The sequence below is a fragment of the Musca vetustissima genome, unplaced genomic scaffold (genome assembly GCF_032173495.1).
Source record: "Musca vetustissima isolate MV318-11 ecotype Yass unplaced genomic scaffold, APGP_CSIRO_Mvet_v1 utg16716, whole genome shotgun sequence".
Taxonomy (NCBI): Eukaryota; Metazoa; Arthropoda; class Insecta; order Diptera; family Muscidae; genus Musca; species Musca vetustissima.
In genome coordinates, this window is record NW_026874817.1 from 1 (window position 1) to 15,101 (window position 15,101).

General features: G+C 33.9%; 1 protein-coding gene across 1 annotated transcript; it reads left to right on the forward strand.

Annotated features, from left to right (window-relative positions):
* The first annotated feature begins 208 nt into the window (after positions 1-208).
* On the forward strand, positions 209-1,437 carry LOC133336836 (WW domain-binding protein 4-like). Its single transcript, XM_061545117.1, has 3 exons — positions 209-293; positions 422-1,155; positions 1,214-1,437. Exons 2-3 carry the CDS (start codon positions 458-460, stop codon positions 1,431-1,433), a joined length of 918 nt encoding a protein of 305 aa, XP_061401101.1. The 5' UTR covers positions 209-293; positions 422-457; the 3' UTR covers positions 1,434-1,437.
* Positions 1,438-15,101: the final 13,664 nt, after the last annotated feature.

Consider the following 15,101-nt stretch of genomic DNA (forward strand, 5'->3'; position numbering starts at 1 on the left):
TCGACCACTGTCATATGGTGTTGTGTGGCAACACATTTCAATGTGAGTAATTGTGTTATCAATCCATGGTGAGTACCAGACATTAGTTACTAGTTAAGAAGAAGAAGAACTTGTAAACAAACGTTTTTCATCAAGGCAGCGGCAAAAATGTAAGTTAACAACAAAAGCAATTCCAGCAAATAATATAATTAATAAATATTTGTTTTGTTGTTGTTATTAGGGCAGATTACTGGGTATCAAATGAGCGAAAATATTGCGATTTCTGTAAATGTTGGATAAGTGACAATAAGGCGGTAAGTAAGCTACTGGCCATGGAACCACTTCCATTATCGAATCCTTCAACAGCGATGCCTTCCAATTTATATTCTCACGTTTACTATGATTTGTGTAAAATATAATTTTTCCTCTACCTTCCTTCCAGAGCATTTCGTTCCACGAGAATGGCAAGCGACATAAAATGAACGTGGCCAAACGCATTACGGACATTAGCCGTAACAGCGAAAAGGCCGAACAGGAAAAACGTAAAATGGATTTGGAAATTCGCAAAATGGAGGAAGCTGCCATGCGTTCCTATGCCATGGACATACATAGTCGGGGGGATATGACAGCCAAGTCGATAAATGCTGTTATGACAGCTGGTGTGGGGCCTTCCACATCAACAGGAGGTACTGAAATGGGCCCACCACCTTCCAATAAATATCGTCAACAAGATCCGTTACGTTTAGCCGGACCGGAAGACGAAGACGATTTACCACGTGTATCGGTGGCCAAGAAACCCGATCCCAATGCCGTACCAAATGCCTCCCTTTGGGTTGAGGGTAAAACTGATGAAGGTTATTCCTATTATTGGAATGTCAAGACAAATGAAAGTGTTTGGGAGGCGCCCAAAGAAGGTTATCTCTCATGGGAGGAATATCAACGCATTAATGATTTGGCTGTGCAACAACAGGAGTTGAAACAAGCCGAAGAGGCGAAAAAGTTTCGTGAAAATGTCAATGAAGAAGTGGCACGTTACAACCGGGAACGGCTAAAGGTGTTTCAACGTCACACCACAGCGGCTGAGAAAAAGGCCGAAGAGGAGGTACGGGAAACCTTCAAGACCGAAGAGGAGGCCAAGGCCCCAGAAATGGGCCAGTGGCAGGTTGTGGAAACAAAGTAAGTTCATCACATATTATCGAATTTCCATATCTAAAATACCCTTTATTTTCTTTAGACCCCCACCAGTACCCATTGATTTAGAACTACCTCAAGTAAATAATCATTACATTGCACCTGTTGTTTCCGATATACCCTATGAACCGCCCGTTAAACGTTTCAAAGAGAAAACCATTACAAATTTAGATCCTGAAGTTGCCAGCAGCACATCAACATCATTTAAAAAACGAAAATTTGCTGCCAAAGGAAATGCCCGCAAACGTTTGGATGATGATTAAAGCGAAAGCCGCAGTACAAAATAAATATAGAAGGTAATTTTTGTAGCTTAGTTGTTTTAAGGACAAAAATATTGTATTTTGGCTTAAGTAGTTTAATAGTTTTAAATATTGTTTCTTTTTTTTTCAATAAAGTTTATATGGAATTTATAAGAGAGAAAATGTATATGCCCTTTTGATGTGGCATACACAACGATGTACTTACTCAAACTATATTTGATTTACATTTAAAAACATTTCATCCTCTCAAATACTCAACAGATGTTGAAAAATCTGGTATTACTTTTCGAATGATTCTTTTTGATACTCTCTTCCGTAGTATAGAGGGTATATTGATTTTGTCACTACATTTGTAATTCCTTGAAATATTTATTTATTTAAAAAATGCAATTTGAAGCCTTTATGACCGATTTTAAACAAATTTCCGACCCTATACATTGTATATATCCTTGATTAGGGTAAACTTCTAACACGATCTTGCCATATCCCTCGATTTGTCTGTTGTAATCGCCCAATTTCTTGAAGATATTGAGAAAGTGGCTGAAATTTTGCATAGGAATATGTTTTTTTTCAGGGAGTTCGATGATTGCCTTTGTCAGTCCCATATAACCGTACCCCAAAACGTATGATATTTTTATAATATTGAGCACGATTCACATCCAATTTCGGTCCACTTCTTACACCCTCAGCCTTATGGCTAATGAGGGTATATACCTTGGTACCTTCCCCACCAACCAATATTAGGCGTACGTAATGACCGATTTGAACCAAACTTGCACATTCTATTATCTTTACCAAACCTATATAAAGTTTGAAGATGGGACCCACTCCCCCCCAAAGGGTCAACATTTTCAATTTTTATAAATCCAATATCAGGCGAATGGAATGTCCGATTTGAACAAAACTAATTTCTTTTTTTTTGGATTCTCATTGAGTAGAACATCATCCCACTAAAAATATTTAATATTGGTCCTCTTTTTATGGTAGCCCCCATATACCGGTACCTTCCAAATTTCTGTATTTTGAGAAGTTTGGAGAATTTTTTCATCCGAATTGACTGTAAATCGGTATTTTGGGGTTCTCGTTAAGTAGTAAGTCTATTCACACATTTTTTTCAATATTGGCCCAATTTTAAGGGTTGCCACCACACACGGAACCCCCTAAAATTAGGTGTTTTGGACACATTTTTAAGCCGAATTGGATGTAATTAGGTATTTTGGATCCCCATTGGGTAGCAAATCTTTATACCAAAAATCATCAATATTGGTTCACTTTTTATGATAGCCCCCATATAACGGTAACTCTCAAATTTCGATATTCTGAAATGTTTGTGGACGTTTTCCATTCTAACTGACTGTAATTTGGTATTTAGGGTTCTCATTGGATAGAAAATCTATCCAAATTTTTTTTTGAATATTGGCCCAAGTTTTAGTGTTGCCACCTCATAATTGTGGCTTGTAATATTTGGTATTTTGGGACGTTTTTAAACCGAATTGGCTGTAATTTGGCATATTGGGTTCTCATTGGGTAGGAAAACTTTTTACCAAAAATGATGAATATTGGTCCACTTTTTATGGCTGTAATTTGGTATTTTAGGTTCTCATTAAGTAGAAAATCTATCCACAATTTTTTTTCATTATTGGCCCAAGTTTTAGGGTTGCCGCCACATAAGCGTAGCGTCTAATATTTGGAATTTTGGTCACGTATTTTGAAGATTTTGGAGACTTTGTTTCATTCGAATTGACTGTAATTCGGTATATTAGAAGCAAATCTATCCAATACATGTTTTCTATATAGGCGCAAATTTTATGGTTGCCACCGCATAAAGACATTACCTAATATTCGATATTTCGGACACGTTTTTTAAGCAGAATTGGCTGTAATTTGATATTTTGGGTTCTCATTGGGTAGTAAAACTTCTTACCAAAAATTATCAATATTGGTCCACTTTTTACGGTAACCCCCAATTACCGATACCTCCCAAAATGTGATATTCTGAAGAGATTTGGGAGTGGTTTTCCTTCAAATTGACTGTAATTTGTTATTTAGGTTTCTCATTGGGAAGCACTGTTCCTACCCAAAATTAACAATACTGGCATAAGATTTGGGATAGCCCCGATATGACGGTAACTCCCATTATTCGGTATTTTAAACACGTTTCAACCGAATTGGTTATAATTTGATATTAAAGGCCCTCATTGGGTGACAAATCTTCCTACAAAAAATGTTCAATATTGGCCCACATATTATGATAGCCCCCACAAATAACTATGCATAAAAAATTTCGGTATTTTGTGCAGGGTTTTCATACAGTAGTCATGGTCCGACTATAATGCCTTATTTTTTATTTTCAGTTCTTCTCAATATTGCAATATTTTTTAGAAATTACTCCTTGCCAAAGTTTATTGTACTGTTCACTTTAACAGTCCCGATCGATGTTATATATTTTCTACATGTATAGAGTATAACACATTCTACTTAACCGAACCCAATACCACCATATTATTTTTAAGCTATTTTTATTTGCGTTTCTTTATTGGTCATTGTTTTAAAATGCAAATTAGAAATCCTGACCTCTTCTATTCTAAAAAAAAACAGAAACAAAAGAAAAAAAATATCCATAAAATTAAATACAAATAATGAAGAATAAATCTACATCACAAAAATACATCAACTCCCACACAAAATTGCCTTTTTCTCGCCTTTTCTATTCTCTTCAATTCATTAACATTCTTTTTTTACTACAACTACTACACACAGGCCATTGAGAAAATGTGTTTATTGAGTTAGGCCGCTTTATTATTCCTCTGTTTTTTGTGACGTGTGTCCACATTGAGTATTTTTTTTTTGTTTGGGGAAAGGGGAATTGTTGGTTTTTTGCCTTCTTAAAAAGCATGAATGAATGTGGGTGATGTTAAAAAAGAGAAATTGGCAAGGAATCCATAGATGCCACATTATTATATTTTTAATGGGAAGATACATTGTTTTCGTTAAAGATGATTTTCAAGGTCTCTGTCAAGAGACACTGGTTTTATTAGAAGTTCTTATGCTCTTATAAGAGTGGATTTGTCAAGGTCTATATTAAAGCGGATTTTTATACTCTCTATTCAATGTCTACTACATCACCAAACTGTGGTACAGGGTATTATGTCATTGTGCATATGTTTGTAACAGGCAAAAGGAAACGATATAGATACATGGTTCCTTTTGAGAATATGCATAGAATCACTTTTTGAGTTGATTTACGCATGTCCGCCCGTCCATGTATTTTTGTGAACAAAGTACAGGTGGCATTTATGATCCGATTTGGATGAAATTTGGCATAGGTCACTTATTTGGAACAAGGACGAACCCTATTGAAATATTGAGAAAAATCGGTTCAGATTTAGATATAGCTCCCATATATATTTTCGTTCGATTTAATGTAAATGGTGCACCAATGTCCCTATATATCTCCCGATTTGCACGAAATTTGGCACAGCGTAATGAATTAGGCCTAGAATGATGTGTGTTAAGTTTCTTGAAAATCGGTTCAGATTTAGATATATCTCCCATATATATTTTCGTCCGATTTAATGTAAATGGTGCACCAAAGTCCCTATATATCTTTCGATTTGCACGAAATTTGGCACAGCGTAATGAATTAGGTGTAGAATGATAGGTGTTAAATTTCGTGAAAATCGGTTCAGATTTAGATATAGCTCCCATATATATTTTCGTCCGATTTAAGGTAAATGGTGTACCAATGTCCCTATATATCTCTCGATTTGGACGAAAATTGGCACAGCGTAATGAATTAGGTCTAGAATGATGTGTGTTAAATTTCGTGAAAATCGGTTCAGATTTAGATATAGCTCTCATATATATTTTCGCCCGATTTAATTTAAATGGTGTACCAATGTCCCTATATATCTTTCGATTTGCATGAAATTTTGCACAGCGTAATTAATTATGTCTAGAATGATTTGTGTTAAGTTTCCTGAAAATCGTTTCAGATTTAGATATGACTTCTATATCTGACCAAATGAAAAATTTACTATCGGTTGCAGAATGACATGTTTAGGGATTCAATTTAATTTTACTGGTCTTTTAAAAATACGACGTCTGTTAGGATTCATCTGTTAAATATACCCAAAGTGGTGAGGGGTATCATATAGTCGGCCCCGTCCGACTTTACTACTTTCCTTACTGGTTTTTTAGATGTCATCTCAAGGCGTATATTTTTAAAATTAATTTTCAGAGGGCTTTAAAGGCCATTGCAAGGCTTAGATTTTTTAAAAATTATTTTTCCAATGACCAATAAAGGGCGCAGATCTTTTAAAGACTATTTTTCTAAGCACCATTACAAGGCGTAGATTTTTTAAAGAATATTTTTTCAAGGACCAATACAAGGCGTAGATTTTTTAAAGAATATTTTTTCAAGGACCAATACAAGGCGTAGATTTTTTAAAGAATATTTTTTCAAGGACCAATACAAGGCGTAGATTTTTTAAAGAATATTTTTTCAAAAACCAATACAAGGGTAGATTTTTTAAAGAATTTTTTTTTCAAGGGCCAATACAAGACGTAGTTTTTTTAAAGAATATTTTTTCAAGGACCAATACAAGACGTAGATTTTTTAAAGAATATTTTTTCAAGGACCAATACAAGGCGTAGATTTTTTAAAGAATATTTTTTTCAAGGACAAGGCCTAGATTTTTTAAAGAATATTTTTTCAAGGACCAAAACAAAGCGTAGATTTTTTAAAGAATATTTTTTCAAGGACCAATACAAGGCGTAGATTTTTTAAAGAATATTTTTCCAAGGAGCAATGCAGGGCGTAGATTTTTTAAAGAATATTTTTCCAAGGAGCAATGCAGGGCGTAGATTTTTTGAAGAATATTTTTTCAAGGACCAATACAAGGCGTAGATTTTTTAAAGAATATTTTTCAAGGACCAATACAAGGCGTAGATTTTTAAAGAATATTTTTTCAAGGACAAGGCGTAGATTTTTTAAAGAATATTTTTTCAAGGACCAATACAAGGCGTAGATTTTTTAAAGAATATTTTTTCAAGGACAAGGCGTAGATTTTTTAAAGAATATTTTTTCAAGGACCAGTAAAAGGCGTAGATTTTTTAAAAAATATTTTTTCAAGGACAAGGCGTAGATTGTTTAAAAAATATTTTTTCAAGGACAAGGCGTAGATTGTTTAAAAAATATTTTTTCAAGGACAAGGCGTAGATTTTTTAAAAAAATATTTTTTCAAGGACAAGGCGTAGATTTTTTAAAAAATATTTTTTCAAGGACAAGGCGTAGATTATTTAAAAAATATTTTTTCAAGGACAAGGCGTAGATTTTTTAAAAAATATTTTTTCAAGGACAAGGCGTAGATTTTTTAAAAAATATTTTTTCAAGGACAAGGCGTAGATTTTTTAAAAAATATTTTTTCAAGGACAAGGCGTAGATTTTTTAAAAATATTTTTTCAAGGACAAGGCGTAGATTTTTTAAAAAATATTTTTTCAAGGACAAGGCGTAGATTTGTAAAAAAATATTAGGGGTCATTACAAGGTGTAGATTTTCTAAAAAATAATTTTTAATAAAATTTTGAGTTTTAAAAAAAGTTTTACCCGATTTTCTTATGTATATAAAACCGCTGAATTGACATCACTGCTTTGCTGTTGATTTAAATGGGGTTAATGGCAAGCGAGGAACATTTAATTTGGTTGTTTGTCCGCCACCAACAACAATGTTCCCCCTTTTTTTGAAAAAATCAAAGCCATCAAGTGGTATTATCGAACTGCGAACATGTTGTGTGTCTGTGTCCCACCGGTCGGCAATTGGGTTCGATACGACTGCGACGACGCTGCTACAGACAAATGGTTGTGTTTAAATTCGAGCAGGAAATTAATGTTTATAGAGTTTCCTTTAGAACAGTTTCGTGTAGACAGCGATGGTGATAACGGGATACAAAGAAAACCTCCAATAGTCGTTGTCGTGTGTGTGTGGAAGAAAAATCAATTCTCCTGCGGTCGTGATTATTATTATTCTTCTTATTATTGTTGCTATTCTTGTGTTGTGTTCTTTTTCCATCCTCCCGTTTTGTCTATATGTTTTTGGCATAATTATATTCGTTGTCCAAAATATTTTAAAAGAATACAAATTAAAAAATATTTTTACTTTCATTTCCAAACAACCTGAAAAAAAAAGAAAAAAATCAAATCAAAGTGAACCAAGTGAAAAAAGTTATACACAGGAATCTTTAAAAAAGTAAAAAAAACGAAGAAGGAGAAACTTCTTTTAGTTTCCATCCATTTAAACATCCATCCATCCATCCATTCAGTTATTCATTCCTTTATTGTTTTGGTGGTGGCAGTGCGTGAAACAATTCCAAAATTCCAAACAAAACGAAATTGGGTGGTGGTGTTTCTTCGTTCCCTGCTCCCCAATAAGAAATCCAATAAGAATAGCCAAGCAGTGCGAGAAAGAGAGTTTGCAGCGGCGGGGCGCAAAAGTGAAAAAAGAAGAGCAAGAGAAGAAGATACCAACTACCAACATAACCCCCGCGCCTCAAGCCAAAGTTATGCTTTAACCAACGTCAAACCAAACATTAAAAAAACCAGTAAGGAAAGTAGTAAAGTCGGACGGGGCCGACTATATGATACCCTTCACCACTATGGGTATATTAAGCAGGACTATAACATAAAATTGGATGAAAAAAATGTGATATTTATCTAAATGTGAATCTACCTAGATCTATCCATAAAGTATGTCAATCGACTTCAAACAAATATAAATAGGTCATCCGTTGGGCTATGTCTGCACTTCTAGAAAACGCAACTACGTAATTCTATGCTCAATTTTTTAAGTTGTGCAAAATTTGATGTCAATCTGACTAACATGAGGAGTTTGATGCCCAATTTACTAGAAATCGGGCGAAAATATATATGGAAGCTCTATCCAAATATTGAGCGATTTCAAACAAACTTGTCACAGGTTAGGTTATACAACTTTCAGAACGTTTTATTCCAATTGGTTCCTTAGTACGTCAATTACTTAAAATCAATCTATAATAAAAGGGAGCTATATCTAAATCTGGACCGATTTTCACGAAACTTGGCAGACATCATTCTAGGCTCAATTAAGTACGTTATGCCAAATTTCGTGCAAATCGAAGGATATATAGGGACTTTGGTGCACCATTTACATGAAATCGGACGAAACTATATATGGGAGCTATATCTAAATCAGGACCTATTTTCACGAAACTTGGCAGACATCATTCTAGACTCAATTCAGTACGTTATGCCAAAATTCGTGCAAATCGGAAGATATTTAGCGACTTTGGTGGACCATTTACATCAAATCGGACGAAACTATATATGGGAGCTATATCTAAATCTGGACCGATTTTCTCCAAACTTGGCAGACATCCCTCTAGGCTTAATTCAGTACGTTATGCCAAATTTCGTGCAAATCAGAAGATATATAGGGACTTTGGGCACTATTTACATGAAATCGGACGAAACTATATATGGGAGCTATATCTAAATCTGGACCGATTTTCACGAAACTTGGCAGACATCATTCTAGACCTAAATGATTAGGCTGTACCAAATTTCGTGCAAATCGAAAGATATATAGGGACTTTGGGGCACCATTTACATGAAATCGGACGAAACTATATATGGGAGCTATATCTAAATCTGGACCGATTTTCTCCAAACTTGGCATACATCACTCAAGGCTTAATTCAGCACGTTATACCAAATTTCGTGCAAATCAAAAGATATATAGGGACTTTGGGGCACCATTTACATGAAATCGGACGAAACTATATATGGGAGCTATATCTAAATCTGGACCGATTTTCACGAAACTTGGCAGACATCATTCTAGACCTAAATGATTAGGCTGTACCAAATTTCGTGCAAATCGAGAGATATATAGGGACTTTGGGGCACCATTTACATGAAATCGGACGAAACTATATATGGGAGCTATATCTAAATCGGGACCGATTTTCTCCAAACTTGGCATACATCACTCTAGGCTTAATTCAGCACGTTATACCAAATTTCGTGCAAATCAAAAGATATATAGGGACTTTGGGGCACCATTTACATGAAATCGGACGAAACTATATATGGGAGCTATATCTAAATCTGGACTGATTTTCACGAAACTTGGCAGACATCATTCTAGACCTAAATGATTAGGCTGTACCAAATTTCGTGCAAATCGAAAGATATATAGGGACCGTTTACATTAAATCGGTTAAATATATATATGGGAGCTATATCTAAATCTGAACCGATTTTTCCCAATTTCAATAGGGTTCGTCCTTGGGCCGAATAAGTGACCTATGCCAAATTTCATCCAATTCGGATTATAAATGCGACCTGTACTTTGTTTACAATTTAACATGGACAGACGGACAGACGGACAGACGGACGGACGGACGGACGGACGGACGGACGGACATGCATAAATCGACTCAGAAAGTGATTCTATGCATATTCTCAAAAGGAACCATGTGTCTATCTCGTTTCCTTTTGCCTGTTACAAACATATGCACAAAGACATAATACCCTGTACCACAGTGTGGTGAAGGGTATAAAAATCCAACCAGAAATCCAAAACCAGCAACGACGAATTTGAATGCGGTTTCGTTTGACCGGCTTTTTATAGTTTCCGGTTAATTTTCGTTTATATGGTGTAAGTGAAATTTATTTGTGTATTAATTTTATTTTGTTTATATACAAAAATGTGTGTGTAGGTTTAGTAAAAACGAGCGAAAAAACACTCATCGTCTGTTACAATTTTTTTTGTTTCGTGTCAATTCAACTTGGTGTGAAATCAATCAGTTCCGCTATGCAACTTCTTTTTATGTTGTTGTACGAACATTGTATGCACAGTGGAACCTTGGTACTGTTTACAGGGAATATCTTAAGTGATTTTAGCAATCTCGGATTAAAAGAAAAACAATTTTTAGTACCTCCATAGAAAATAAAAATTTATTTAGAGGTCATTCCAAGGCATAGTTTTTTTTCAAAAGATTTTTATAGACCATCACAAGGTATTGATTTATTAAAGAATATTTTTTAGAGGCCATAACAAGGCGTAGATTTTTTAACAAAATATATTTTAGAGAAAAATTATTTTTTAGAGACCATTACAAAGCGTAGATTTTATAAAAAATATTTTTTGAAAACATCGCATAGCGTAGATTTTAAAACAATATTTATTACAGTCCATTAAATAACATTTTGTAGGTCATATTAACAAAACTATTTTTACAGACCTTATTTACCCATACCCACACCGCTCAGTTTTTTTTTTTTTTTTTTTGGTGAATATTTTTTAGAGACCATTACCAGGTGTAGATTGTTTAAAAAAATATTCTTAGAAATCATTACAAGGCGTAAATTAAAAAAGAATATTCTTTTCAGGGCATTACATGGTGTAGATTTAAAGAAAACAATATCCTTTAGAGGCGTAGATTTTTTAAAAAAATATTTTTTAAAGGAGTAGATTTTTTAAAAAATTTCTTTATAGAAGTTGATTTGTTTAAAAATGTTTAGAGGCGTACATTTTAAAAGAAAATTTTTAGAGGCCATCACTAGGCGTAGATTTGTAACAAATATTTTTTAGAAGCCATCACAATATTTTAAATATTTTTTAAATATTTTAGAATACCACCATAAGACGCAGATTAAAAATATGTTTATATGAAAAAAAATGAAGCCACAACAGGGCGGAATTTTTTCTAAAAAATTTAGGACCATTACAAGGCATAGATTTTTATGCCCTTCACCACACTGTGGTGCAGGGTATTATGTCTTTGTGTATAGTTTTGTAACAGGCAAAAGGAAACGAGATAGACATATGGTTCCTTTTGAGAATATGCATAGAATCACTTTCTGAGTCGATTTACGCAACTCCGTCCGTCCGTCCATGTATTTTTGTAAACAAAGTACAGGTCGCATTTATGATCCGATTTGGATGAAATTTGGCATAGGTCACTTATTTGGCCCAAGGACGAACCCTATTGAAATTGGGGAAAATCGGTTCAGATTTAGATATAGCTCCCATATATATTTTCATCCGATTTTATGTAAATGGTGCACCAAAGTCCCTACATAACATTCGATTTGCACGAAATTTGGCACAGCGTAATGAATTAGGTCTAGAATGATGTGTGTTAAATTTCGTGAACATCGGCTCAGATATAGATATAGCTCCCATATATATTTTTGGCCGATTTTAGGTAAATGATGCACCAAAGTCCCTATATATCTTTCGATTTACACGAAATTTGGCACAGCGTAATGCATTAGGTATAGAATGATGTGTGTTAAGTTTTCTGAAAATCGGTTCAGATTTATATATAGCTCCCATATATATTTTCCTTCTATTAAAGGTAAATGTTGCACTAAGTCCCTATATATGGGCAATATTGCCAATTTTTTAATATTCCATTTTCAAAAAATCAGCTTTTTTGTTTTTGTGGCACATCAATAATTTTTGGTACACATATAGAGAAAAATGTTCTGACTCCGAAACCGTTCGCGATCAAATTTTTAGTTGATGCGCGCAAAAGTTATCGAGGTTTTAATTTTGGGCATAAGAAAAAAATCTTAAAATTACGCCGTTTATTATATTGACCAAAAACGCTGATATATATCTTCCTCCGTAAAATAAGAATATGAATATATTATAATAATCACGATAAAGTTGCACATCTTCGCGAAATATGAGAAAAATAATAAAAATATAGCAGATTACATCAATATTTTCATTATATTAATGACATACACACATCTACAAATCAATTTAAAAATATCTACATAATCTAAACACCATGATGAATCAAATGATATCAAAATCACACAAGTCCGTGTAGCGGTTTCTAAATCACAGCGGCAACAAAACAAGATATTGAGGAAAAATATTTGTTTTTGGTTCGAAAAAATAATGTCATCATATTTATTTTTTTAATTGTATACATGAAATTTCAGAAAAAAATGTTGGGGTTATTCTGCTATTTTACCCGAATTTCGCCGAAAAATTTACACATATATTATAATAATAACTTTTTGTGTATAAGTATACGCCTTGCGGATTATATCAAGACCCTTCCGATAAATCTTAGTATTCTATAAATAGGAATAAATCTTAAAATAAAATAATATTATGAAATATACATTTTAAATTGCGTGTAAATCGCGTAATTCTCAAAATCATTTGATGCGCATGCGATTTCCAGGATGTACTGAAGTTTATCTTCCATTTCATGTATATTTTGCGAAATTTCATTTGACGGCTAAGATGTGCCACACGTTGCATTGAAGTACCTAAAAAATCGTAAAACGCGAATAATTTCCGAAAACTCCATATGCCATTAACGCGCATCCGATTTCGGTGTGCACCCTAAAAAAATACATCGATCTATACCGATTTCAATGTGGTCCATTAAGAACCATGGATGTGCCAGCAAAATCTATTTTTGAGATAAATTGCGTACATCTCTCTTTCGGCTGAAGTTTTTAAAGTTATCTTTTCGAAAAAGATCAAAATCCGTATGAGGTCATTTATTGAGCGGAAATGATACACAGAAAACGCAAATAAATCCGCGATATTTTCAAAAACATTTTTTTCCAAATTTCGTGTTTTTGGAAGGCCAGTTCCCGCCGTTCTAGTAGATGGATTTTCACGAAGAAGATTTTATATCATCCGAAACGTAAAAAACCTTATTGATCGCGGGTACCCATGTCATTCAGTTGACAAATCTAAAAATTTGGCCCGAAAAATAGGTTTTTTAGAAATTTGATCGCACAAAATTCGCACCTTCGGATGAGTATTACTCTGAAGCTGTGCATACTACATACACAAAATACATATCAAATTACGCAGATTCGCGACTACAATAATCTTATAATCGATTTTTATAAATTCCTGTTTGCGTATTAAAGCTAGAAGTAAAATTAAAAAAACACTCAAAATCGAGCTTCAAAATGTCAGCATCATTTAAAGGTAGGTGCAGTGAAAATTTTGAAAAATGATATATAAGGGGCGTAGTCTCCATTTTGTTGGCTTTTAGTTTTATTTTGACACGAAGACCGTGCAATGAGTGGCTTAGTCACAAATCGATAGAGAACATAAAAAAACTGGTTCGCCTCAACGTGTTTTTACACATTTTTTTACATTAAAGTAGACACAGCTTCCACCAAAATAAAGTTTGGAGGTCAATATCATGAACAGTTTGCAACGACAGTTCAATTTACCCAAAACTATTCACTTTTTTTCATATACTTAAGTAATTCCCGAGTTATAAAGGGGTGAACCTCCGCTTCAGCTATGTTAAAAAATTGGCAATATTGCCCATATATATTTCGATTCGCACGAAATTTGGCACATCATAATGAAATAGGTCTATAATTATCTGTGTTAAATCTCCTAAACATCGGTTCAGATTTAGATATAGCTCCCATATATATTTTCGTCCGATTTAATGTATTTGGTGCACCAAAGTTTTAAAATAATTTTAGAGGCCATCAAAAGGTGTCGATTTTTTATAAATATTTTTTTAGAGCCCATTAAAAGGCGTTGATTTCCTAAAGAAGGGACCATTACAAGACGTATATTTTTTAAATAATATTTTAAAAGGCCATCACAGTGCAGATTCAAAAAAAAAAAAAAAAATAATAATAATAAGAGGCCATTTAGAGACTATCACAAAGTATAGTTTTTTAATTTTTTTTAGAGTCGTTATGAAAGTGTGAAGGCGTAGGTTATTTAAAACATCTAGGCTTTGAAAGGGTTAAAAAAATAGGTGTTGTCATTCCATTTGGAATACCTCAAAATATTTACCGGATACCCAAGACAAGCCTAAGTTTCAGTGTAGACCCCATATAACGGGATCATCAATATTCGGCATTCTGGTGACGTTTTTCAATTGAACTGGCTGTAATTTGGTAGTTTGAGTTCTCTTTGGGCATCAACATTACCTTAATATGTTGAAGTTCCCAAACGAGTCTCCCAACCTGAGTGTCTGTAATTTAGATTTTTTTTTGCCAAATAATCAACCCAGTATGTCAGGTCCTGACATTTTTAAGGCAATTTGAATACACACCACATGGCATATCTTTACAAAAGTTATCTACCCTAATTGTTAGTATTAGGAAGTTCCTACTGTCGACGCATGTATACACACGCACAACTTGTTTGGTGGATGGTTGTTGGTTGGTCCTCAAACAACAATAGACATGGTTGCCATGAATAAAAAACGATTTTAAAAACAAGTAAAGAGAGTCGGTTGCCGACAGTTGTGGTATAAGCCCCATATTGGGATTCAACCGGCAGAAGTGGACCTATGGGTCCCATTTTTGGTCTTATTGCGATTATTTGATCCAATTGGACACTGCACTCTTTTCATAGAAATTTATAATTTCTGAAAATGTTGAACATTTTATATGGAAGAGTGGAGCGATGAATCCCAAACCGGATACTCCATTCGCATGATATTAATTTTCAGCGAAATTGTCCATTTTTTCATATCTGCGAACTTGACATTTGTAAAACGACTACAAATTGTCTGATGATACTTGAAGTCATATTAAATGAAACATATTTTTTCTGAAGCTCAGAAATATTTTATATTGGCAATTCTTCTGTCCAAACCTGCCAACAT

Excerpts from the sequence above, each read along its gene's own strand:
- LOC133336836 (XM_061545117.1), top strand. The coding sequence starts at position 458 with ATGAACGTGGCCAAACGCATTACGGACATTAGCCGTAACAGCGAAAAG. Across the intron at positions 1,156-1,213 it reads TGGCAGGTTGTGGAAACAAA|ACCCCCACCAGTACCCATTG; the intron begins GTAAGTTCATCA and ends TATTTTCTTTAG.